We start from the raw sequence: 27,382 nt of genomic DNA, 5'->3' as shown, positions 1-27,382 counted from the left end.
AACTCTCAGAATCTACACTTTCACAATTTGGTACAAACGTTTCGAGGCAAACAGCCAAAATAGACTCAGACAACCAGTTCAAAGGGTCACTCTGTTTAACACAGGAGCCACACTGCAGGCAGCATGGTTACTGCTTCTGATTTAAAATGAGCTTCACTTCAAATAACTGTGCTTTCCTGGAAGACAAAAGATGAAACAAAAACATAAATGAACTTACTCTCGACTGGTACATACACACAGATTGACAAAAAAACATTTCTTCTGGTTTCTACATATAAAACATTATGACCTGTGACTAGTTTACAGTCTGTTTTCTTCACTGGACAAAGTAGCACATGGTCCATCTGTTACCTGAGTGTGACAGAGTAGAAGATTCTCATACATAAGAATATCATACATTCATCTTTGGTGTTGTTTGTTTACTTTTTTTTTTTCTCATGAAGTTTTCTGTACACAAACACACACACATCCATCTAGTCCACACACTCATACTGTATTAACACACCCTAGGCCTCATTTATGAAACCTTCATAAAAACAAATAAATTACAAGTACCTTTCTGAAAACTCGCCCCCAGATTTAAGAACGCTGCGTAAACAGCAAATTTATTAGTAGAACATATTTATGTTAATGAATACCAATGGTTCGGAAATCGGGTGCATGTGCATGTTAATTAGCATACAATTACCATAATCCATTCCAATGAATGACAAATGACCACCATATAAAGGAGCCAATGGAGGGAGGACCCACAGCAATTTTTACTTTTGAGTGTCCACAGTGGTGTTATTAGTCCAAAAAAAAAAGCAAAAAAAGCATCTTCGCAGCAATTACATGTGCTGTAAATGCAGTTTCTTTGGTTACCACAACAGTCCAGCTCGAGAGAAAATCATTCGACATGAGGCTTCAATGTTAAAAAAACATATCAGCACACCCCAGCAGGAACAGTCTCAGACAGGAGGAGGCCCTGCGTCATCAAGATTGTCCGTTGTAGATGAACTCTTTGTCAGGTATTATTCCTGGAAGTAACAGTGATCTGCAGCTGGACGAACCTCCAGATAAATCCGACGGTAAGTTAATCATTAAGGTTTTGTGCCATTTTCACCTTGCCTAGCCAAAATGATCATGCTGGCTAAAAGGTGGCTCACTGCAAAGAATTTAGATACATGTACGCTGTTGTTTGGTTGATAAATGCATGCTGAGAAAGTGACTTTTCCAAGCCTGATTTTAGTAATTATTTGTAAATTAGAAAATGCATGCTTTACCTAAACAAACAGAGCTATCAAAATGAACAACTGTCACTTATGACTTCTTTGCTTGTACAAACATTTTCATTGAACCAGGCATCCATACTTTTTTACATGGTATTTATTACATTTATTTCTCAGACAATCCACTACAAACAGCATCTTCCTCCCACACTACCAAAGTTTACTCGCCTGGACCAGTTCACGCTCCTGGGCCAGTTCACCTCCAAGCCAAAGTGCCATCTGTGAAGGAAACAGAACTGTGACTGAAGCAGTGCTGGACAAACAAGAAAATTTATGAAGCAGTGTTGTGCACAGTCAAATGAAAATGTGTAATGCACTGGTTCAAGTTGTCTGGTGTGAGTTTATGTTTTACTTGTGTAGAGGACGCACCATTTCAGAAATGTCCAATTAAGTCCTGTCAACGCGTAACTGCTGCATTTGGAATGCTCACATTGGGGTTTGGCGAACTGGGTGGGAGAATGCCACACTTAGGTCTCCTGAAGTGGGGAAAATGAAACGATAACATGACATTTTTGATATATATATGAATAAACCTACAATATTTTAGCCCTTATGTTTGTTTACCGGTGAGCCAGCCATCTCTTATAGCATTACTCTCCAAATGTGTGCTAACCATGGTGTGTTGCAGGATCAAACTATTATGAGTTCTACCTGGCCACCTTCCCACAACGTATGCAAAGTATATGCAAATACATCATCAGATGGTGCCTTGATGCGAATGTGTGCACAGTCGATAGTCCCAATAAGGTTTGGGAAGTTTGCAATGGCACAGAAATTCTGTTTGCCTTCCAGCTGTTGTTGCATACTGTAGGGGAACTTGATGTGGCACGGCATTAGATGCATTATGCTGTCTAAAACTCCTAGAATGATGCGTCTCATTGAGGGCTTAGAAATTCCTGATCTCCCGCTGGAATGTTCCAGTGGCCAAAAGCCAAGCATGGGTAGCACCTGTACAGGTATGGGAATAGCGTGGGATCTGTTGGACTCCCTTCTCAAAGCTGGCTCGAAAGTGTTGCATAAATGCAAAAGAATGGGTCTCGGCAGACAAAAGCGACTAACCACCCAGTTTTCACTCTCAGCTAATAAATCTGTACAATCTCTAAAGACCCATTCTCTTTGCAGAGCTCTGTCCACTAAATCCAGTAGCACCACAACTTCAGCCATTTTCACAGGTGACTGTTACAGACCCTAATTTTTTTATCATGAAATTATCCACATTAATTAACTAATTAATCACGTGTAACAAAATAACTTGGCAAACAATTAGAAAAAAAACACTGGAAGCTTCTCTGAATAACATGCTGTATAAGGAAACTGAGTGCTTGTTGTGTGTAATTTCATTTGATTTTATTTTTTGGTGCATTGTTTAGTATTTAATTCTTTAGTTAATACTTGAATTACAGTACAGTCATGTCAACTGACATTTTGTGTCTTTCCAATGTTACGCTTTTTTTACACATGGTAAAGAGCAGGTGAAAATTGTGTTTGTGCCTAAGAACACTGACACTACAAACACTTTAATGAATGCAGACATTTATGAAAAAAAGCATTTTATGAACAAATTAAACACAAATTTGCTCTGAAGGCATTTCATGAATGAGGCCCACTGTGTCTCCCTCTACTGCTCCCTCACATACTTTCAGAAATCACTTCATATCTTCATGATGTCATCTCTTTGGTGATTAATAATACACATCATCAATATCACATTCTGAAAAAAAAGACAGAACCAAAAATTAATTTTCAATACAAAAAAATAAAAACACTTTTTAAAACAGCTTTAGTCAGTAAAATAATAAAGTTACATGCAGCAAAATCACACAGATTTTACACTGTGAATCACTTTTTCAATTTAGTATTTTAGTTCAGTCTAAGATTAGATTTAATCCATCTGGAAAAGCAGCCTGCAGCCTGCAGTGTGTGTGTGTGTGTGTGTGTGTGTGTGTGTGTGTGTGTGTGTGTGTGTGAGAGAGAGAGAGAGAGAGAGAGAGAGAGAGAAAGAAAGAGTGTGTACACATTTATCTGCAATCATTGTTACTCACCTTAGATCTTGTAGTCTGTAATGTTTGTCACGCTTAAGAGCTAACAGCAGCTCACGTCCTGTCTTTATCTGTTTATTCCCAGGCAGATGCAGCTCTCTCAGCCATGAGTTTGATTTCAGAGCTGCAGTCAGAGCAACACAGCCTTCATCTGTGATATTACAATTATACAACCTACAGAGAGAACAATGTCTGAGTCTGATGTGGATGTAAACAGCATAAAAAGCTGAAAATACATGTTCCTGTTTATTTAAGTCTCTGAGCCGTCCCTGATATTAAGTCAATCACACACTACACATCATCATCATCATCATCATCGTTAACCACTTAGTCCAGATAGGGTCGCGGTAGCAGTTGGGAGAGCAGAGAATCCCAGATGACCCTGTCCCCCGCAACTTCCTCCAGCTCATTCCCGGGGACCCCAAGCCGCTCCCAGGCCAACTTGGAGATATAATCCCTCCAGCGGGTCCTAGGACGACCCCGGGGTCTTATTCCGGTAGGCCGTGCCTGGTACACCCCCACCGGGAGGCGTCCAGGGGGCATCCGGATCAGATGCCCGAACCACCTCAGCTGGCTCCTCTCAATGCGGAGGAGTAGCGGCTCTACTCCGAGCTCCTCCCGGATGGCCGAGCTCCTCACCCTATCAAATAGAGTGTAGCCCACCACTCTGCGAAGAAAACTAATTTCCGCTGCTTGTATTCGCGATCTCATTCTTTCAGTCATTACCCACAGCTCATGACCATAGGTGAGGGTCGGGATGTAGACTGATCAGTACTCTTCACCACTACAGCCAGGACGGAATCCGCATTGTTCCTCCTCAATCTGGGGTTCAACTATCGGTCGAAGTCTCCTTTCCAGCACCTTGGCATAGACTTTCCCAGGGAGGCTGAGCAGTGTGATACCCCGATAGTTGGCACACACCCTCCGGTCCCCGTTCTTGAAAATAGGGACCACCACCCCGGTCTGCCAGTCCAAGGGTACTGTTCCCGAGGCCCATGCACTATTGCAGAGGCGTGTCAGCCACGACAGCCCCACAATATCCAGAGCCTTAAGCATCTCCGGACGAATCTCATCCACCCCTGGTGCCTTGCCACTGAAGAGCTTGCCAACTACCACTGTGACCTCCACCAGGTAAATGGAGCTTGACACGCCAGAGGCCTCTGGCCCTGACTCCCGTGAGGGAGGCATGTCTCCCGGATTAAGGAGTTCCTCAAAGTGCTCTTTCCACCGACCGACAATATCCTCATTTGAAGTCAGAGTTTCTCCACCCCTGCCGAATACAGCTTGGGCGCAGCCACCCCGACCGCTCCTGAGTCGCCGGACAGTTGTCCAGAACCTCCTCGAGGCCGACCGAAAGTCTTTTTCCATGGCTTCACCAAACTCCTCCCACGCCCTGGATTTTGCTTCTGCCACCGTTGCAGCTGCCACCTTTTTTTGCCTGTCGGTACCTATCTGCTGAATCGGGAGTCCTTCGGGCCATCCAGTCCCTAAAGGCCTCTTTCTTCAGCTTGACGGCCTCCCTCACCACCGGTGTCCACCAGGGGGTTCTTGGGTTACCGCCATGACAGGCACCAACAAGCTTTTGGCCACAGCTACGCCTGGCAGCTTCCACAATGGAGGTTTTGAACAGGGTCCATTCAGACTCTATGTCCCCTACCTCCTCCGGGACATGAGAAAAGCTCTCCTGGAGGTGGGAGTTAAAATCATTCCGAACAGGGGCCTCCGACAGTCATTCCCAGCACACCCTCACTATTCACTTGGGCCTACCTGGTCTAACCCTCAGTCTTCCCTGCCATCTGATCCAAGTGGATCAGTTGACAGCTCAGCACCTCTCTTCACCCGAGTGTCCAGAACATATGGTCCCAAGTCAGATGAAATGACAACAAAGTCAATCATTGACCTTTGACCCAAGGAGCTCTGGTACCATGTACACTTATGAACATCCTTGTGTTCGAACTTGGTGTTCGTTATGGACAATCCATGCCTGGCACAGAAGTCCAATAACAATTCACCATTCGGGTTTAGATCGGGCAGGCCGTTCTTCCCAATCACGCCTCTCCAGGTCTCCCAGTCATTGCCAACATGAGCATTGAAGTCTCCCAGTAAGACTATGGAGTCTGTAGGCGGGGCCCTTTCCAGAACCCCACCCACTTGCTCCAAGAAGGCCGAATACTCTGACCTGTTGTTTGGTGCATAAGCACACACAACAGTCAGAGTTTTCCTCTCTGCGATTTTAATACGCATTGAGGCGACCCTCTCGTCCACCGGGACAAACTCCAACTGCACTGCCGCCAGCCAGGGACTCGTGAGTATCCCCACACCCGCCCGGCGCCTCTCACCTTGTGCAACCCCGGGGTAGGAGAGGAACCAACCCCTATCCAGGAGTTTGGTTCCAGAGCCGACACTGTGGGTGGAGGTGAGCCCAACTATATCTAGTTGGTACCTCTCAACCTCCCGCACAAGCTCCGGCTCCTTCGCCCCCAGTGTGGTTACATTCCACGTACCAAGAGCCAGTTTCTGCTGCAGGGGCCTAGGCCACCAAGGGCCCCCCTGCAATCTCCCACTGCCTGTACGGCACTGCACCACTCCCCCATGCTGGACCTTACGGGTGGTGGGCAAACATGGTCCCCCCACGTTGCCTCTTCGGGCTGAGCCCGGCCGGGTTACGTGGGCTGCCCGGCCACCAGGCGCTCGCCGAGGGACGCTACCCCCAGGCCTGGCTCCAGGGGTAGGTCCCGGTGACCCTCTCCCGGGCAGGGTACACGATCTTCTGTGTCCGTTTTTCATGGAGGGTTTTTGGATCGAGTTAGTTGGGTTTTCACTCCAGACCTGTTCGCCCTGGGAGACCCTACCAGGAGCATGTTGCTCCCGACAACTTAGCTCTGAAGATCCCTAGACCACACAAGCCCTTCCGCCACGACAAGGCCCTGATCCAAGATCACATCTTACATTTATTTATTTTGAAGATCAAGCTTATAAACAATGATGACATTTTTTATCTTTGTGTATTTTTACGGCCATTAATTAGTAAAGTGTAAATCATTCTGAAGAACACCAATCTTTTACACTCTGATATTTTGTTGCTACATTCGTTAGTAAAGGCAGTGAACCACAGACTAGCATTAGTATTTGAGTTCAGTCTCACTTTCAAGTCCATGAATTACTGATCTTGTTCTTTTCTTGGTCTCGACATATTGCAGTGCTACTCAGACATCACTGTGTTGAGAATCTGTTGCTGCACTGCCGCCCTTCTCGTGTTTAAAATACAGTCTGCAGTCTGACAACCAGGTCACTGATGTCCTCATTTAGCATTCAATCAGGAAATTCAAATATGAATACAGAAAACAAACACAACAAACAGCATGATGAGAGAATGAAAAGTCTCTGAAGAACTGAAACAAACATCCTCAGGATATTGACTGTGAACCTACAATTGAATAGAGATCAGAGAATATGGCAACACTTTACACTACGATTCCTTAGTAACCTCATAACTATGCACAAACAAATCATGAACTAATATAGTAATCATCTGTAATGAATAATGAATTGCACTCCATAACTAATGAAAAAACATAAGAGGGAATTACTTTTTCCTGCAGTAGTTAACATCAAATATCATAATACATTTACAGAATGAACAGACAAATTATCTGATAAGATAAATAATATAGTAACTAAGATTAAACAATATAAAAAAACTTAGACTGTTTATATATTTTAATCTTACAACTGTTCACTCTCAGTTAATATTAGTAGCAATAAAGAACAGATCATGAACAAAAAAAATTATTCAATAAGAAGTAAATATTAAAAACAAAATATGTGATATGGCAATTCATGAATGTATAACAAACATGTGCCAAATGACAAATACTACTACTACTACTAATAATAATCATAATAATAACAACAACTGCAACAACTACAACAACAGAAATCCTTATCAAAATATGAAAATGTTACATTATGCAGATCATTTGTTAATATCAGATCGTGTTCGTTCATTAATAGTGAGTCATAATAATTCATAACAGACAATTATATATAGTATATAATTATACTATATTTGTGCATGATAAGTCTAAGCATAGTTACTAGGTCACTAAGGTGTCATACTATGAAGTGAATTTATCAAATATGCCTTATTGGGAGAAAATGTGTTGCTGAGGACCAGGTCATGTGTGAAGACAACATCTTACCGCAATGTCTCCAGTTTACAGAGAGGATTCTCCAGTACAGCAGAGAGCAGCTTCACTCCTGAATCCCCTACTTTATTCTCAGACAGATTCAGCTCTCTCAGGTGTGAGGGGTTTGAATTCAGAGCTGAAGACAGAGCAGCACAGCCTCCATCTGTGATATTACAATCCCACAACCTGCAGAGAGAACAATGACACACTCTTCACTCTCTCAGTTCAGAACACAGAGATCAGTTCAGTGGAAACTTCAACAAGATGTGACTACAGTCATAAAATGCAGCTTTATTTAGCATATTTATTTTAGTTAGTGTTACCATAATATCACTACATTAGTACCCACTTATAACTGCTGTTTTATTTACAGAGCACTTTTCATACATGCAGCAGCTTAAAGAGCATTATAATAAAATAGTATGGTTAAGAAGAACAATAGAAAAAAAATGAAATGAAGTAAAATACAATGAAGTGAAAAAGAGAAGATAAAAAGAAAAGATAAATTAAAAAAATAAATCTGTACCCAGGTCAAAAGAGGTGAGTACAGAAAGCACAACAGAATGATATGAGTATGAAAAGTCTCTGAATAACTGAAACAAACAACCTAGAGAACGTTTTACTGAGGGCCAGGTCATGTGAGACTCTCAGAGAGATGTTCTTACCATAATGTCTCCAGTTTACAGAGAGGATTCTCCAGTACAGCAGAGAGCAGCTTCACTCCTGAATCTCCTAGTTTATTCAGAGACAGATCCAGCTTTCTCAGGTGTGAGGGGTTTGATTTCAGAGCTGAAGTCAGAGCAGCACAGCCTCCATCTGTGATATTACACTTAAATAACCTGCAGAAAGAGCAATGACACAATCTTCACTCTCTCAGTTTAGAATACACAGATCAGTTCAGCAGAAACTTCAACAAAATGTGACTTCAGTCATTAAATATAGTTTTATTAGGAGAAATTTATTTAATGGATCTGTAATATTGGTAATTATCAAAATAAGCAGTACAAATCTATAAATTACATGTTAATGTTCTAGTTATTAATAAATAAGTTAATACAAAATGATAAAATTGGTTAATAAAGATAAATGTGGTATGGTTTGAGCTGTGTGTGCTTTATTATAGAGTAACAGTATTTTGTTGACAGGTAACACAAAAAGAACATGTAAACAGCCCTGATTCTGTGTAATCTCAGTATATTTACCTCATCTTATCTGTAGGTGGGCCTACATGTAAAAGTAACAGATCAAAAATGAGTGATTATAATGCAGTAATTTAGCCACGATTTCAGCACAATTACATTATTTTGAAGAACTGATATTACAGCTCCACTATCTTTTAGTTTCACTGTAATTACAGTGTGAAACAATGTCTGTACATCATACTGCGCCTGACCACTTAAATACATAATAGATACGAATTAAAGAACTAAGTGTTCAGTTTTACTCACTTGTAGTGTAATCATTTCTAATGCAATATTTTGTATCAACTAAAATTAAAATTTTATTTACAAGTGATTGGATTTCATTGCCATTATTTTCTCGTTTTACTAGCAATTATTATTACCATTTTATTTAGTATTTTTAATTACCAACTAATTATTTAGGAACAACTAGAAAAATAGCATTAGCATCATTTTTAAGATGAAAGTCATCAAAAAGTGAAGAAGCACAAGATAAAATAATTAAAATTGAAATAGAATTGTTTCTAGATTAAAAACGTTGAGTGACGAGTTCCACAGTTTACAAGCATAACCAAAAGACACTTTTTCTGTAATTTACAGAACTTTTACTGAAGGTTTGGTTAAAAAAAAAAAAATCAGTAACACAGTACAGTTGCTTTGTAACCTGTAACTATGCAAGAACAAATTATGAACAAATACAGTAACTATCTGTAATGAATAAAGCATTATGCTTCTTTACTAATGAACAAACATGAAAATTACACAATTTATGTGCTATTTCAGGACACTTAATGTAAAGTATGTATGTAAAATTTTATTTTATGATTAATATAACCTAATCTAGGCTTTCTGATCCATTATTTCATAGGGATGGATGAAGCTATTTGAATACATGGATGTCCAAACTCATCTTAGTAAGCTTACTTTGGGTGTCTGAAGAAGGTATGTGTAGTGAGGAATACAATAAATTAATCAACAAGCTGTTCATTATCTTGTAAGTTTTAAACAGTTTTGGACAGAGTGTGAAACTTTGAACTGCAGTGAAGACAAAAATGCACAGAATTTATGCTCTTAACTTTTTACAATAAGGTTAAGTGGATAAATACGTGGATAAAATGAAAATATATAAAGTGGAACTTAGTTAAACTAAAAATTGTTTTTAGTCAAACTAAAACGCTAACTAACACTTGAATAGAAAAATGCTATTAAATGATTTCAGAGCTACCTCTTTGACAGACGACAGTATGTGGCCTTAGGGAGCTGCAAATCTGAATTTCTTCCAGTAATCGAAGGTGTCCCACAAGGTTCAATTTTAGGTCCAGTTTTATTTTCAATTTATATTAATGACACAGTTATAACGGTGACAAATTATAAAGTACATTTAGATGTTGATGATGCATTTTGTATTGCACTGCAACCTCTGTGAATTCAGTCATGGAAAAAACTGCAAAGCTTTTTAACACCATACAAGTCACATTTCAAAACCATAAATTAGATTTAAATGCAGATAAAACTAAGTTTATGTTGTTATCCAGAGCTGTCCCTGTTGATTATAGTGTGATAAAACCTTTTACTTTAAATGGATCCAGTATTGAGTCACTGAATACAAATAATTTAGCATCTGGATACATGAGAAACTGACTAATAAACTGGACAGAAACTCAGCTTCTTTAATAGAAACAAAGCTTTCTTCTCTAAACATAGCAAGAAAATGATCGTAGAGGCAGCTTTCCTGTCTGTTCTAGATTATGGTGATGTGCTGTATAGCAATGTCTCTCTTAAGGATCTGGACTTTCTGTACACTCTGCTCTGTGATTTATGACAGGACACTCATACAGTTCTCATAACTGTGTACTATTTAATAAAAGTCGTTTGTTTCTCTCTGTCTGTGTGAAATGAAACTCACTGGCTACTTTTTATTTATAAGCTCTGATTAGACAGATTCTGCTGTATGTCTCATTCATGCACTCTGTGAATAATGAACTCTACCAAACTCACTCAAGTGATTTTCATTACATTTCACATTCCAGTTTTTACTGAGCTGGAAAATTTGCTTTGATTTGCTTGACTTGCTTGTTTCATCAAGGGTGTTGTTTTATTATCTTTCTTATTATTTCCTTGTACATTACCTCAAGGCCTATTTTACCAATTTATTATTTTGGTTGTTTTACTGTCCTACTTTGTCTATATCAAAGTGAGTTTTGAAATTATACAAGCCTATTTCTCAATCTGTTGCTTAATGAAAACATGGATTATCCCCCCCAAAAAAAATTCAAAATTAAATAATTATTTTGCTACACAAAATATATAAACACCTGAAACATCCAATCACACCAGTGTTGTGATTTTGCAAATTATTTTTACACTTTTCAATAATCGACAAAAATAGAACATAATATTAAATAATTATGCACGATGTGCTTCTTAAACATGAATTGAAAGTGTTACCAGAGAATAAATCTTACACAGGACCACAACATGTGCAAGAAAGATGATCTTACCTCAATGTCTCCAGTTTAGAGAAGGTATCCTCCAGTCCAGCAGACAGCAGCTTCACTCCTGAATCTCCTAGTTTATTACAAGACAGATTCAGCTCTCTCAGGCTGGAGGATTCTGAGTTGAGCACTGAGGCCAGAGCTGCACAGCTTTTCTTTGTCAGATTACAGTTTGAAAGACTGAAGGAAATAACAAAATAACATACAAAATTCACTAATTCAAAACATTAATTTGACTGATTTGAGTGTCTAATGAAACCAATTAATGCTACTGAATAGCAAATACAGGTAGATAGGTCAAATGAAATAAGCAGAAATATGAACGCAATTACAACCCTACTTCCAAAAAAGTTGGGACGCTGTGCAGAATGTAAATAAAAATAGAATACAGATGATGTGCAAATCATGTAAATCATATTTTTAAAGGAAAATACTACAAACACAACTTGAGAAAGTTTTTGAAAAATATATGCCCATTTTGAATTTGATGCCAACATGTTCCAAACATGTTGGGATGGGGCATGTTTACCACTGTGTTTCATTATCTGTGTTTCAGGGTCTCCTTTGTCATATTTTTCATTTCATAATGCGCCAAATGATATCGGTGGTGACAGGTCCGGACCTCAGACAGGCTAGTTTAGCACCCGGACTCTAATAATACAGAGCCATGCTGTTATAATACATGCAGAATGTGGTTTGGCATTGTCTTGCTGAAATCAAGCAAGGCCTTCCCTGAAAAAGACGTCATCTGGATGGCAGCATATATTGCCAAAACATGTATATATCGTTCGGCATTAATGGTGCCTTCACAGATTTGCCAGTCACCCATGCCATGTGCACTAATGCACCTCTATACCCTCATGAATACTGGCTTTTGAACTGTGCACTGATAACAAGCTGAGAGGTCTGAGATTTTTAAAAAGAATTTCAAATTTTAATTTGTTGGACCACAGGGCACTTTTCCACTTCCCCTCAATTCATTTTAAATGAGCTTGGGCCCAGATAAGGTGGCAGCATTTCTGGATCCTCTTTATATATGGTTTCTTCTTTGCGTTTTAGAGTTTTAACTTGCATTTGTGGATGCAGTGATGAACTGTTTTCATAGAAAGTGGTTTTCCGAAGTGTTTCTGAGCCCATACAGTGATTTCCTCTACAGAATCATGTCTGTTTTTAATGCAGTGCTGCCTGAGGGCCCAAAGATCACGGCCAGAAATAACTGTTTTGTCCTGGTCACTTGCATACAGAGATTTCTCCAGATTCTCTGAATCTTTTAATGATATTATGTACCATAGATGATGAAAAGCAAAAGTTCTTTGCTATTTTACATTGAGAAACATTATTCTTGAATTGGTGCAATATTTGATTGTGCAGTCTTTCGCAGAGTGGTGAATCCCTCCCCATCTTTACCTCTGAAAGACTCAGCCCTTCTGGCATGCTTTTTTATACCCAATCATGTTACTGAGCTTTTAGCCTGCCTTTTCTTGCCCCCGTCCCAACTTTTTTTGGAACATGTTGTTGGCATCAAATTCAAAATGGGCAAATATTTTTCAAAAACTTTCTCAGTTTTAACATCTGATATGTTGTCTTTATACTATTTTAATTAAATAAGGTTTAAATGATTTGCACAGCATTGCATTTTGTTTTTATTTACATTTTGCACAGCTTCCCAACTTTTTTGGAAATGGGGTTGTAGTTGGATTGCGTGTCTAAATTTGTATTTGAAAGAATGAATATTTGAGTGATGAAACAGTGTTACATTCTTAATGTTTCTAACATTGTATTGGTTTTATTCAGTATTACTTACTCAGCTGTTCTGGATTCTGCAACTACAGGCAGCAGCTTCAGAAGAACATCATCCGATCTGTTATATTTCTGTAGAACAAATTTATCCAGATTCTCTCCTGATGTCAACAGAACAAAGACCACCGCTAACCACTGTGAAGAAGAGAGTGTTCTTTGGTTTAGTTCGTCAGACTGCAGATACTGCTGAACTTCCTCAACTAGAGAACGGTCATCCAGTTCATTGAGACAGTGAAACAGATTGATGGATTTGTCTGCAGAGGGATTCTCATTTATCATCATCTTTATGTATTTAACTGTTTCCTCTTTGGTGTGGGAGCTACTTCCTGTATGTGTCACTAACTCTTGTATGAGAGTCTGATTGGACTCCAGTGAGAGACCCAGAAGAAAGCGAAGGAAAAGATCCAGATGTCCATTCTTACTCTGTAAGGCCTGATCCACAGCACTCTTGTGTACATCTGAGATTTTAATTTCTTTTCTCCTGAGGCTCCTCAGTTTAGAGGACTGACTCAGTTTAAGCACATTTCTCTTCTGGGTCATGAAGGTCAGGTGCACATATAGAGCTGCAAGATGTTCCTGAATGCTCAGATGAACAAAGCAGTACACTTTACTCTGGTGCAGCCCAGATTCCTCTCTGAAGATCTGTGTACACACACCTGAGTACACTGATGCTTCTTCAACAGCGATGCCACACTCTCTCAGATCTTCCTCATAGAAGATCAGGTTTCCTTTCATCAGCTGCTGAAAAGCCAGTCGTCCCAGTTTTAGAAGTACTTCTTCATCTGTCTTCTGCTTCTTTGTGTACTTTTCTCTCATGATTTGTGTCTGAATGATGAGGAAGTGTGTGTACATTTGAGTCAGAGTTTTGGGAGTCTCTCCACTCTCTGCTTCACCCAACATTCTCTCTAGAACAGTGGCTGAAACCCAGCAGAACACAGGAATGTGGCACATGATGTAGAGGCTTCTTGATGTCTTCAGGTGTGTGATGATTCTATTGGTCAGGTTCTGATCACTGATTCTCTTCCTGAAGTACTCCTCCTTCCGTGGGTCACTGAACCCTCGTACTTCTGTCAGTCGATCCACACACTCAGAGGGGATCTGATCAGCTGCTGCAGGTCGGGAGGTGATCCAGATGAGAGCAGAGGGAAGCAGATTCCCCTTGATCAGATTGGTCAGTAGCATCTTCACTGAGGATGACTGAGTGACATCATCCAATCTCACAGTGCTCTGAAAATCTAGAGTTAAACGACACTCATCCAAACCATCAAATATGAACAGAACTTTGTGAGATCTGGATATTTCCATTTCTTTAATCTCCTTAAACCGTGTATGAAGAAGATCCACCAAACTGAGTTTTTGGTCCTTCATCAAATTCAGTTCTCTGAAAGGAAGTGGAAATATGAAGTGGACATCCTGATTTGCTTTCCCTTCAGTCCAGTCCAGAATGAACTTCTGCACAGAGACTGTTTTTCCAATGCCAGCGACTCCCTTTGTAAGCACAGTTCTGATGGGTTGGTCTGGTTCAGATAAGGGTTTAAAGATGTCATTGCATTTGATTGGTGTGTCCTCTGTTGCTGTTCTCCTGGATGTTACCTCAATCTGTCTGACCTCATGTTCATTATTGACCTCTCCACCGTCTCCCTCTGTGATGTAGAGCTCTGTGTAGATCTCACTGAGAAGTGTTGGGGTGTCCTGGTTTGTTATCACTTCATTCAAACACTGAAACTTCTGTTTCAGATTCAATTTGAAGTTTTCTTGGACTTTCACCGCATCAGAATCATGGCCATGTCTGTCAGATGGTGAGACACATGGTGAGACACACGACCAATTATCAGTACAACACTTCTAAGATGAATATTTTGCTGACTCAGTAACATTTGTATTTTATCAAATTCACAAACTAAATTACCCTTTATTTACAAATGTAACATATGCTCTATTGTGTACTCTCTGTACATTATCTTTGTTCTCTATAATCTTAATCAGTGTGTTGTTGATTAAGAGGTAACAGGACAAGTTGTGTTTACAGCATACTGCATGTCCCTGTATGTTGGTTGATAATGTACTTACTCTTTATCTGTGATGATTTCCTCTTCTATTCTGTCTCTTGCCCCCTGCAGGAAACTGTAGACACACAAATTATATGCGCTGTATACTTTCATTAAAGCACGGCCTGAACATCAGTATTAAATTTCTCTAAAACAATTCTTTTTAAGTATAACAATAATAATCATATAATATAATAATCAGAGATCACACTCGTAACTAGAGCTTTTAGAATATTTTAGTAATGGATATATAGACATTTTAGGATATTTTGTAATGGATTCTGATACAATGGAGGAAACATCTGCTTATATTTATAAGTGAATAATTATATGTTCACTAATAATTATATGCCCTGTCATCAAAAGGTCATTGTGCATTATATTGTAAGATTGAAAAGTATAATTGTAAAACGTAATGAAAAGCAAAACAAGACCACACAGTTTGTATGTTCTGTGAATGTTCATAACATTACATGACCAATACAAATTACTCATCTGAGCTTTTCTACTGGAAAGGATGAATCAGCTTTTCTGTCCTCTGTGGCTCAACTGTGAGGAGCTGTTACCTGTGTCCAGATGAGGGGTCTCCATCTTTTAATGTTAGTGGAGGATCCATAGACGCATCACTCCTCATTGACACACAGCTGGGTGCTGGAGAGTCTGATCGCTTTATCTTAATTAGACTGCATAAAAACACAGACACATTATTTTTATTATTGCCAATTCCTGTTTAACTCGATCATGGAATCATTTTAATAATTATTAATTTCATTTTATTATTAATTGTGTTAATAATTTTTCATTGTAGTTTTTTACTGATTGTACTGATTAGTTTTTACTTCTTAATCAATTTTTTCTTTTATGTACAGTTGTTTTTCGAAGGACCAGATTTTTTCAGCATATTTGTACAGATGTCGGGTCTTCATTTAAACAATGTTTATAAAGGTGATATAATTTAATAAGTCACACCTAAAATTGACATTTTTATTATCCTTTATATAATTGAAATAAACAGAAATGCAACAGATTGGCACTGAGATAGACTTCATGTACATAGTTCACCACTCTGTGTGGAACAATTTAAGAATAATGTTTACAATGTAAAATAGCAAAGAACTTGAGAATTCCATCATCTACAGTATCATCTTTTAATATCATCATTAAAAGATTCTGAGAATCCAGAGAAGTCTCTTTATGCAAGGGACCAAGCTGGAAAAGCAATACTGGTTGGCTGTAATCTTTGAGCCCTCAGGCTTCACTGCTTTAAAAACAGACATGATTCTGTAGTGTAAATCACTGTATGGGCTCAAAACACTTCTGAAAACCACTGTCTGTGAACACAGTTCATCACTGCATCCACAAATGCTAATTAAAACTCTAAAATGCGAAGAAAAAAAAACTGTACATAAACAGGATCCAGAAATGCTGCCACCTTCTCTGGGCCGGAGCTCACTTAAAATGGACTGAGGGGAAGTGGAAAAGTGTTCTGTGGTCCGACGAATCAAAATTTGAAATTCTTTTTGAAAATGATGGACACTGTGTTCTCCAGGCTAAAGACCACTCAGCTTGTTATCAGTGCACAGTTCAAAAGCCAATATTCATGATGGTATGGGGGTGCATTAGTGCATATGCCTTGGTTGACGTTAATGTGCACCATTAATGCTGAACGATATATACATGTTTTGGCAACATATGCTGCCATCCAGATGACGTCTTTTTCAGGGAAGGCCTTGCTTGATTTCAGCAAGACAATGCCAAACCACATTCTGCATGTATTACAACAGCATTGCTCCATATTAAAAGAATTCAGGCACTAAAATGACCTGCCTGAAGTCCAGACCTGACACCACTGAAAACATTTCGCACATTATAAAATGAAACATACAACAAAGGAGACACCAAACTGTTGAGCTGAAATCCTGTATCAAACAACAATGGGGAAACATTTCACTTTCAAAACTACAGCAGTGTCTCCTCAGTTCCCAAACGCTTACAAAGAAGAGGTCATGAAACACAGAAGTAAATATGCCCCCGTCCCAACTTTTTTGGAACATGTTGCTGGCATCAAATTCAAAATGGGCATATATTTTTCAAAAAACAATAACATTTCTCAGTTTCAACATTTGATATGTTGCCTTTGTACTATTTTCCATTAAAAATATGGTTTATATATTTTGCATATCGTTGCATTCTACTTCTATTTACATTCTGCACAGCGTCCCAACTTTTTTGGAAATGGAGTTCTATATTCAGGACTCATACACTTTTTAAACAGTGGAATGAGCTTTCCATTACTTTTCCATGAGAAACCATCTATTTCTGTTTTACGCAGTGACAGGCAGAGTTCACTATAACTGGCATAATGACATTACATTTATCTACACTGAAAACTCTGTTTTGACTTGTGAGGGTTTTTTTTTTCTAATACTGTGTAATGTTCTTTGCAAGGACTGAGAACACTGGGAGCAGGTGTGGAGACCGAGAGCTCTGTTTCTTCACACAAAACACAAAATCAATCAGCATTTTTTTATATTTAGAACCATTGGCCAACTGTGCACACACAGAAGAATTAAACCTCCACATTTCACCCATCCGCGCAGTGAAACACCCACATACACGAACATCTGTCAGCTCAGGGGTCGAACCGGCAACCTTCCGGTCACGAGGCTCACAACTGCCCCACAAGAATATAACTTCCCATGATACTACCCATAATCACCTAGTGAGAAAAGAGATGGCTATAAGTAGGCCGGCAGAAACGAGGCACAGTTGCACATTATCAACTGCTCAGCCTGCTGGTTCAACATGACTGGCTGTCCGTCCTGCAGGTGACACTCGGCCACACCCCCTCCTCCACACGGCGTTTTAAAAATCTCAGGCGCTGCAGACACAAACTCCACCGTCATATTACTGGTCTGACCTTTTCTACAAAAAGATCAAATTAGCTTTTCTGTCCACAATGGCTCAACTGTGAGGAGCTGTTACCTGTGTCCAGATGAGGGGTCTCCATCTTTTAACGTTAGTGGAGGATCCATAGACGCATCACTCCTCACTGACACACAGCTGGGTGCTGTAGAATCGGACCTCTTTGCCTTGATCAGACTGCATAAAAACAGAGACACAAGTAATTTACATTAATTTTATCATTGGCATTTCCTGTTTAACTAGAAAACATAATTTTAATAATTATTTCATTTCATTTTTCATTGTAGTCATCAGTACTGATTAGTTTTCACTTCGTAATCATTTTTCCTTCATTTATTGTTGTTTTTTTCTAAAGGTTCTTAGTTTCCTTTTTCCCCCCACTGACATTCATGCATGCTTTATGTATGTTTTAAATGCATGAATCATACTGTTTATTAGTAGCATTATTTTGATTATTATTTTTATCATCATTATTATTAATAGCAAATGCTGTTGATGTATATACAGTCATTTGAAGAAGGAACATACTTTTTCCAGCATATTTAGACATACAGAGTCAAAGTCAAATCACGTCTATTGTCACATCATGTTTACACAGGTGCGAAGGTGAGTTAAAATCTTTGGTGCGTGGCCCCCTTGTAGTGCTTAAATTAATAAAAATAAAAAATAAGAAAATTAAATAAAATAAAAAAAAGACAGAATAGAAAGAACCAAAACATATATATAATTTTTTTGTTTCTTTCTGTTCTGTCTTATATTTTTTTATTTTATTTATTTTTTTTTATTTTTTATTTTTGTTAATTGTTAATTGTATATATATACATATATAGAGAGAGAGAGAGAGAGAGAGGGTGCTGGTCGGATTTCTTGCTCATCCAGTTGTGTTTTTGTTATGTGCCATCACAGACTGCACACACTGCACTTCTGCACTTCAAAGTTCCTCCTTTTACATTCCGTTAACATTACATTATCAATTAAAATACAGAAAATTGATTTTTTGACATTTGTGAATCGATTCAGAATCGTCCACATCCGCACTGCAATGCATCTGAAAATCACGTTTTCCCCCCACCCCATATAAATATATTTATATACATACATATTACATACACACAAACACACACACATATACACAATATACACATTAAATGTACACCAGTGTTAGGATATGTACAGTTGTACACTTTTCCGTATGTAAAAGATGTCAGTCTATATCTGCAAGTATAGGTTGGCTAGATAGAAGTTACAGTAAGAAATCAGAGTGAAACCAATACATCAGCACTGATGGCCCGGGGGAAGAAACCGTCTCGGAACCAGCTGGTTCTGGACTTTATGCTTCTGTAAATCCTCCAGCTCGGCAGCTGTGAGAACAGACAGTGGCTTGGGTGGGTGGAGTCTTTTATAAGCCTCCTGGCCTTCCTCAGACAGTGGCTGGTGTATAAATCCAGGAGGTTTGAAGCCCCGGTGGACCCTGGTGATGTGCTGGGCTGTCCGCACCACCCTCTGCAGAGCTTTTCACTCAATGGCAGTGCAGTGTCCATAGCAGGAGGTGATGGAGCCTGTTAGAATGCTCTCCACAGTACATATGTAGAATGTTCTGAGGATGCAAGGGTACATGCCAAACCTACTCAGACGCCTGAGATACTCAGACCCGTGTGGTGTGTTCGCTCCATGTCAGTTCCTCTTAGATGTAAACACAGAGGAACTTGAAGCTGCTGACCTTCTCTACAGCGGTTTCATTGATGGTGATGGGTGTGTGCACTCTCTCTTGCTTCCTGGAGTCCATTATAAGCTCCTTGGTCAACATTGAGAGAGAGGTTGTTCTCCTGGCACCAGTATGTCAGGAAGCTGACCTCCTCTCTGTAGGCCTCCTCGTTGTCATTGGAGATCAGGCCCACAATCGTGGTGTCATCTGCAAATTTGATGATGACACTGAAGTTGTGTCTGGCTGAACAGTCGTGGGTAAACAGAGAGTCTAAGAGAGGGCTGAGCACAAAGCCCTGAGGAGCTCCGATGTTAAGGATCAGTGAGGAGGAGGTGATGTTGCCCATCCTTACCACCTGGCATTGACCCGTTCAGGATCCAGCTGCACAAAGAACTGTTCAGACCCAGATCCCAAAGCTTAATGTCAAGCCTTGAGGGCACGATGGTGTTAAATGCTGAGCTGTAGTCCACAAACAGCATTCTCACATACGGGTTCTTTTTTAGCAGATGGGAGAGGGCAGTGTATAAAGTCAGGGCTATTGCATCATCAGTGGATCTATTCTGTCTGTAGGTGAACTGCAGTGGGTCAAAAATGGCCGGTAGTGAGGAGCAGATAAAGTCCCTGAAAGCATTCTCAAACCACTTGCTTATGATGGAAGTCAGAGCAACTGGGCGCCAGTCATTTAGAGTATCTGGATCCGCGAACGCGGCATGATTTGCCTCAAAACGGCCATAGAAAGTATTCCGCTCATCTGGAAACACTGCGCTGGTGTTTTTCACAGAACGAGTTTCCCTCTAAAGTCCATTATTTTGTTTAACCCCTCCCACAGGTTTGTCGTATTGGTGGTGTTGAACTGTGATTCCACTTTAGCCCTGTACTCGCGTTTGGCTGTTCTTATGGTCTTACGGAGAGCATAGCTGGCTTTTTTTTGTACTTATCCGTGTTTCCTGATTTAAAAGCAGCGGTACGCGCATTCAGAGCTGCATGGACTTCACAGTTGAACCATGGCTTCTGATTGGGGTAAACATAAAAACACTGTTTTTGTGGGCACAACATCCTCTATACACTTTTTTGAATCCGGGAACAGAGACTGCATATTTGTCAATGATATTGTTTGACGCCTTGCGGAACATCTCCCAGTTTGAGTCATCAAAACAGTCCTGGAGCGCAGAATCCGAATGGTCCAACCACTAGTGGACCACTCTTTAATGGTGGGCGGTGCCCTTTTCAGTTTCTGCTAATAGGTGGGCAGGAGGAGGATGGAGAAGTGATCCGATTTGCCAAAAGGAGGTCAGGGAAGGGCTTTGTACGCCTCACGGAAAGGGGAGTAGCAGTGGTCCAGCATGTGGGATTTTCGTGTGCTGCATGAGATGTGTTGGAAATGCTTTGGAGTGACTTCCCTAAAGTTGCTTTGTTTAAGTCCCCAACAACAATGGAGGCGGCTTCCGGGCACACGGCCTCCTCAGCCTCGTACAGTTTCCCCGAGTGCCTGTATCAGCCTGTGGTGGGATGTACACGGCGGTGACAATGACTGAAAAAAAAACCCTGAAATCTCTCCTGAAATCCATAGAAATAAGGAAACTTAGGAAGCATGAGTTCATTAACTTTATTAATGTTAAACTTTAATATCACCTAATAGATTGATACTGTCATGTTTGAATAAAACATGTTGAATTTTATCAGTAACAGTCTAGCACTTATTTAACATATAGACTGCTGTTACGAAACAAAAAATGACTTTCAGAACGGATCTGTCATTTTGCTCAATACATTAATAATTTCCAAGCCTATATATTTGGTTTTGACTCTGCCGTTGTCCCATATTCTCACACACACACACATTGAGACGTCCATCGGTTTCCTTTGTAAAGGGTGGTTTAGTGTCTGGCCATAACACATAACTGATATTGTGCACGTGTGGCAGTGTGATGTTGTTACACTAGATTATTCACTTCAGGGATTTTATTTTGAAATCAGCAAGGGCTTTTAACTGTTGGAGCAATTCATTGAGGAGAGAAAGGGGGGACTGTTAAATGTAAAATTCTTTCTGTAAATTTCTTAGTTTTAATTATTTTATTGTTTCTTTTGTCTACTGCAAATTATTTAGCTTGAGGAATATATAAAAGAGAAGTCTGATTTACTAGAGCAAGTTCAATATGGGCAGTTTTAGCAGCCTTTACTTGAGTGGAGTACGAAGTAAGATGTAGCCCCACCTTTCGTCCTCTTTGGAAAACGCCACTGTGAGAGAAGGTATGTGCTGGCACAGCTCCGTAATTTTGAGTTAAAACACACTTTGAATTTTTCAGTTTTCGACATAAAATGAGTTAATTCAGTCACAAAAACATTGTCACACACTGGATATGCTGTTGTGCAGTTAAAACACTGTTTTATGAGGTTTTAGTACGGTTTTATTCGCTGTTGGCCACGAGTTATGTTAAGGTGGAATGCTAATCGTGAAGTTAGAGTATGGATGCTAATTGTTCACAGGATATTTCTTATTTCTTTTGCTCAATATGACAAGATTAAACCGACAGTGCATGCATTTGGTTGTTTGTAAAGAAGAGCTGTAATTTTTATTCACAATTTTAGGGTTGTATAGTTCGTGTAGTGTAACAGCTATGTTGTAATCTGAATGCACAATGTTTAACAGACGCTGCTAACAGCACGAGAGAGAGAGAGAAAAGCTAATGAAGCCGGTTTATTTGCATTTTGTAAACTCTGTGCAGGTGGAGAAAATAAATGCTCCCTCATGTTAAGCTGGTGTGCTGATGTCATCACTTCATTTATCATTCAACCCTACACAACACAGAAGTAAACCCATTACACATGCAGGCACATCATGATTAGATGAAAATCGTTCTCAATTTCATTATGTTTAGCCCGATATCAAATGAAATAACGATAACAAAGACATAATGATTTAGCCAGTGAAACAGTAGTATCTAACAGAAGATCCATGACGGAGAGATTAGTTTTACATTAGGCGACCAAACTTTCTCAGTAATTTTAGTCCCATCCAAATCTGCAAAGTCAGTGACTTCCGACGCAAATTGTACAGCATTTAGAAGCGGGGTGTAATAGAGTCAGTTCACAACTTTGAGTACCGAGTACAACAAAGACTGGACAAAATCAAGTCATAGTTCAAGTTCAAGGTTTATTTATAAAGCACTTTTTACAACAGGCATTGTCGCAAAGCAGCTTCACAGAAAAATCCGGGTCCGAGTCCCCATGAGATTTAAATGAGCTGTATGTGCAAGAAACCCGTCAAACACTGCACAGTTGAAAGAATTCTGCCTGAAGGAGTTTCATTTCTCCCAGTAGATGTCAGAAACTGGTAGACAGTTGCAGGAAATGCCTACATAAAGTTGTTTCTGTCAAAAGGGGCAACCGGTTAATGAAATCAGGAGCGTTCTCTCTTTTTCCAAATTAAAAAGGCATCATAGTAAATTTACTTTTAAATGAATGATTACAAAGTGAAATTTCCTTTGTTTCTTGTTCTGTTATGTAACGTTTGTTATACATATTGTTTAGCTGATGATCAAATACTGCCCACACATCAAAAAAACACACAATATTTCATAAGGTTTACATAATTTTTCACACGAACACATGCCTATTGGTGAGTCTGGTGAAATGCAAAATAATTCAGCCTTTCCTTTTACTACAATACAAACATGGGGAGCTGTTACCTGTGTAGAGATGAGGGGTCACCATCCCTGAGTGTTACTGGAGGATCCATAGACGCATCACTCTTCATGGACAGACAGCTGGGTGCTGGAGAGTCTGATCTCTTTATCTGGATTAGACTGCAAATGATCAGAGACATTTCTTCAGAGATTTACATAAAGTATTTTAATTATCTTTAAAGGAAAAGCTCAGTAAGGAAATAATAATTAATCTAGTCGACACCAATAATCATAATGTCACTTGTAACCTGCTGACCACTAGTTTCCACTCATTGATTACAGGGCAAATCCTCACAAATTACTTTGGAGAAACAAAAAGTATAGTGAACAGTTGATGATTACAAAAATATCAACTTGTTTACATTTACATTTATTAATGAGACACTTTTATACAAACTCACTTACAGGTCAGGGAATTTTTTTAAACCAGTATAAGATCATAGCTCACCTCTGGTTTAAGCATGGGGACCCATCAGTGTCCTGATGAGGGGTCTCCATCTCTGAATATTAGCGGAGAATCCACATGAAGATCACTGTTCATGGACACACAGCTGGGTATTAGAGAGTCTCCTAAAGTCCTAAAACAAAGCAAAAAACACTGTCACCAAATCCTGCAGATTGATTTTCAGTTCTGTCTCTCAGGACACATGTGAGGAAAAATGTAGCTCCTTTGGGAAAAACAAAATGTTGTTATAAAAGGTTGAGTGACCTTCAAGGATGGTTAACAGTGTAAACACTCAGTGTTTATACCAGCGTGAAAATATTTCCTGCAGGCTTCTTACTGATGAACACCTGCTGACCCACTACAGACAGTCTTAATGTTCCAGACATTAACACACATGATTATAGTGAAACTGAAGTGTCATCAATATATTTACCTTTAACTTGTTCGGCTACATTATTTAACATTATTCTACTGTTACAAAAACACAGTGGGACTGCAGAGAGGTCAGTCTGCAGGTGAAGAAGAAAACTAAAAAAGTAATATAATTCATGCAGGAAAAAACAGTGCAAATATCTAATTGTTTTAAAGGAGAATTCCACATTTCTGCAGAATCCCATTTTTCACAGGTGCTGGTGATATATTTGTGTAACTATTCTTTCCAAAAAAATTGTTGCATTTTAATACATGTTTCAAATGGCACCAATATTTAAGCAATAGAACCTGAGAGGGAGTGTGTTACTGTGAAATACCATCACGGCTGTGACTTGGTTTAGTGTTCTATTGCTTTTATACAACAGTTAAATAAATAAAGTAATAAATTAATAAACTGGGCTGTGAACGCGGCGTTTTATATGTTTTAATGTTCGCAGTTCCTTCACCAAATTATAGTTCCTTAACAAGCAGCTTGTTGCTACGTCACAGTAACGAGCTCCGCCCACTCGCTGCACAGCCGGCAGTTTTAGTGAATTTAGTGTCGTCTCATCTTCAGAGTCTGACCAAATCGGCTGTTGGTCAAATGTGATCGGTCAAACACCATCTCAGCGGAGTGATACAGTGTTTGTGAAAAACCTGTGATGTTATGGTGAAATAACAGCACAGTTAGAACGCTTCTCAACCAATCAGCTTGCGTGGCCGAAACTACCTGTTGTATAAAATATAATCATGTCTGTTGGTGAGAACTGAATCAAATGTCTTTGTGTTTGAGACCAAGTTCAAAATAAGGTGCTACACAGTGGTCAGTTTCCATTACATCTGAATGATTTAAAAATCGATGGATCTCCCTCTTAATATTATATGCATTTATACACTCACTAACCAGATGAAGAGCTTATTAAATGCAATTTTCTCAGGTGTCCAAAACTTCTGCACAGCGCTGTCTGTCCTTTCACACGTTAAAGACAAACATTATCTATTTTTTTACTAGAATAAATCAGAATGTATTGATTGAATGCAGCATTCACGGGTTTAATTCTGTTTCAGTTCAACTCTGATTCATTTCTTCATCACAGAAAACAGAAAAACTGAGCATTACTGAGAAAAACTCACCAGAAAATGTAAATATCAGCTTTGAATAGTTCACTGTATCAAAAAGAAGCGAACAGTTCCGTCTGTTCAGAATTCCTGGTTTGTAGAAACTCGAATGAATGTAAATGTTCCTAAATATAAACTTAGAGAAAGAAAATCGGTTTAATCCTTTAATCCGCAGCTTCTCTTCAATCCCTCTGCTGCTGCTGATCAAAATGGCGGCTCAGGTAAACACCTGAACAGTGACGCCCACTTTATCAGCGGCTCTGCTTCCGGAAGCTAAAGTCTCATTAATTTTCATTTCGAAACATCCTAAAATAAAGAGTTTTAAACGCTAAACCAAACCGACCAGCTACGAGATCAACCATGACATTATAGACGCGAATTCGGAGCAAAAAAGTTTTGAAAACTGAACAAAAAGGCAAAGGAACAAGACGGTGTACTTAACGTGTTTAATATCGGAAACTACACATCCCACAATGCACTGCGAACGGTTTCAACCAATCACTTTCACTCTCTTTTTCCGCAGTCGTTTTTTCTCTTCGTGTTTTTGTGGACATCACTGGCTTTTCATCATCATATATAGTACAGATTTATGTACATATAATATTTGTATTTTTTCATTATTTTTAACACAGTCTGTTTATTTTAGCGCTGCTATCAAGTGTCAATCATGTTACAGCGAGCCTTACGAAAGATTTTAGTTTAACTCTATAAGAATTATATTAATCCTGATTTGGCGTATCTTCATATTTTACTCACTGAAGTGGCTCAAAGGGACAAATAATAATAACTGAAAGGAACCTGAAGGGAGAAAATCTGATGCAGCGTTAATGTGTGAATTAAAGGGATTTTATTCCTGATTTAGAGAATAACATTAAACTTATTATCTGTGCTTAGACTTTGTATGGGAGCCCAATGTTAGATCAGGGTGGAGGAGAGAGATGTTTCAGTATTTTTATTAATTTAATTCATTTCCAAATTTTCTACCGTAACTTCTCTGTTTAGATTGTGATGAACTTGCAGCATATTTCCCTGTGTATGGAAGCTCTGCTGTCATTCCTGAAACAAAGCACAGACAAAGCTGGGAAAGAGAACATAAACCTTTCATATTAGCTGATAGTTTTAATATTACACAGTTCAGGTCATTCTAGTCTATATGGTTTTAAATACACGGACAGATCGCGATGTCCATATGATTTTATCTAAAATCTAGACCAGTTAAATGGGCCAGATCAGGGTTTGATTAACAGAGTAGTCTAATGTAATTCCTTTCTCTTAAGATTTCATGTTAACTGTGAACAGCATTTGTGTGAATATTTAAATGAGCTCTTATTCTAGAAGCGCTTTTAAGTGATCTGTGCAGCCTTTTTTAAGATAAATATAAAGTATAATAGGTTAATTATTTATAAATCAGGGTCTGAGCTCTGTGACTTTTAGGCCAATGAGTGTCAGTGATGCTGGTATTTGCTTCTATTCACATATATTCATCAGAAACAAACAAATAATGTATGTTACTTATAAGACCAAAACATTTTTTGGCTTCATCCGGTCTCACTATTTCTTACTCAGACGTGTTTTTACATTTTGTCGGCTGCATTAAAGTCACATTAAAGAAGGATTCCACCTTAAATGGTGCTGCAGTTACATTCTGGCGCCTGTAGATGGTGATATAACACTGAGAATCTCTCTGTATAGAATCTGTATGTGTAAATGCTGAAAAAAAGGATTAAACAGAAACACAGAGACTGTCCGATTTGTGTTTTTAGGGAATCTATTTCAGAAAGTCTGAATCATTTTAGAACTTAACATTGTGCAAAAGAAACGCGTAAATAAGAGAAAAGTAAAGGGAGAATTTGTGCTTTTCTGCTACCGTCTTACCTTCATTTTATCACTAGCATAGCCACCTCAGGTATTTCAGTGTAGCATATAAATCACAAATAAGAGTAAGAACCCTTTGAGTTGTGTCACACACAATATTCAAAAGTCAAAATGAAGATAATCAAAAATATTGTACTATAGAATTTTTCAGCGATCAAGATGATGTTCACACTGTGTTGGATTTTCAAGCTT

At 39.0% G+C, this 27,382-nt stretch overlaps 2 protein-coding genes across 3 annotated transcripts in view; both read right to left on the bottom strand.

Annotated features, from left to right (window-relative positions):
* Positions 1-27,382, bottom strand: part of LOC118804978 (NACHT, LRR and PYD domains-containing protein 12-like) — a 115,565-nt gene that overhangs the window by 42,721 nt on the left and 45,462 nt on the right.
* On the bottom strand, positions 250-25,781 carry LOC118806222 (NACHT, LRR and PYD domains-containing protein 3-like). 2 transcript variants are annotated; one of them, XM_036567694.1, is made up of 14 exons: positions 25,331-25,781; positions 23,789-23,918; positions 23,344-23,460; positions 18,010-18,126; positions 15,591-15,707; positions 15,047-15,100; positions 12,981-14,765; positions 11,183-11,356; positions 8,166-8,339; positions 6,456-7,686; positions 3,314-3,484; positions 2,909-2,982; positions 1,641-1,747; positions 250-1,490 (listed from the first exon to the last, which is right to left on the bottom strand). In XM_036567694.1, exons 2-10 carry the CDS (start codon positions 23,836-23,838, stop codon positions 7,509-7,511), a joined length of 2,766 nt encoding a protein of 921 aa, XP_036423587.1. In that variant the 5' UTR covers positions 23,839-23,918; positions 25,331-25,781; the 3' UTR covers positions 250-1,490; positions 1,641-1,747; positions 2,909-2,982; positions 3,314-3,484; positions 6,456-7,508. The 2 variants fall into 2 exon arrangements, with proteins under 2 accessions (XP_036423587.1, XP_036423586.1); XM_036567693.1 differs by having other exon boundaries at positions 258-1,490; positions 7,513-7,686.

This window comes from Colossoma macropomum, unplaced genomic scaffold, assembly GCF_904425465.1.
Source record: "Colossoma macropomum unplaced genomic scaffold, Colossoma_macropomum, whole genome shotgun sequence".
Classification (NCBI taxonomy): Eukaryota; Metazoa; Chordata; class Actinopteri; order Characiformes; family Serrasalmidae; genus Colossoma; species Colossoma macropomum.
The sequence above is the reverse complement of the archived record's forward strand: the minus strand, read 5'-3'. Positions and strand labels throughout refer to the sequence as shown.

Bases quoted from the DNA above. Each gene is read 5' to 3' on its own strand.
- LOC118806222 (XM_036567693.1), bottom strand. From the start codon at position 23,838: ATGGAGACCCCTCATCAGGACACTGATGGGTCCCCATGCTTAAACCAG. The intron at 15,101-15,590 runs GTAACAGCTCCT...GTGTGTCTACAG, and splicing joins GACCCCTCATCTGGACACAG to TTTCCTGCAGGGGGCAAGAG. The intron at 7,687-8,165 runs GTAAGAACATCT...TTCTCTCTGCAG, and splicing joins TGTAAACTGGAGACATTATG to GTTGTGGGATTGTAATATCA.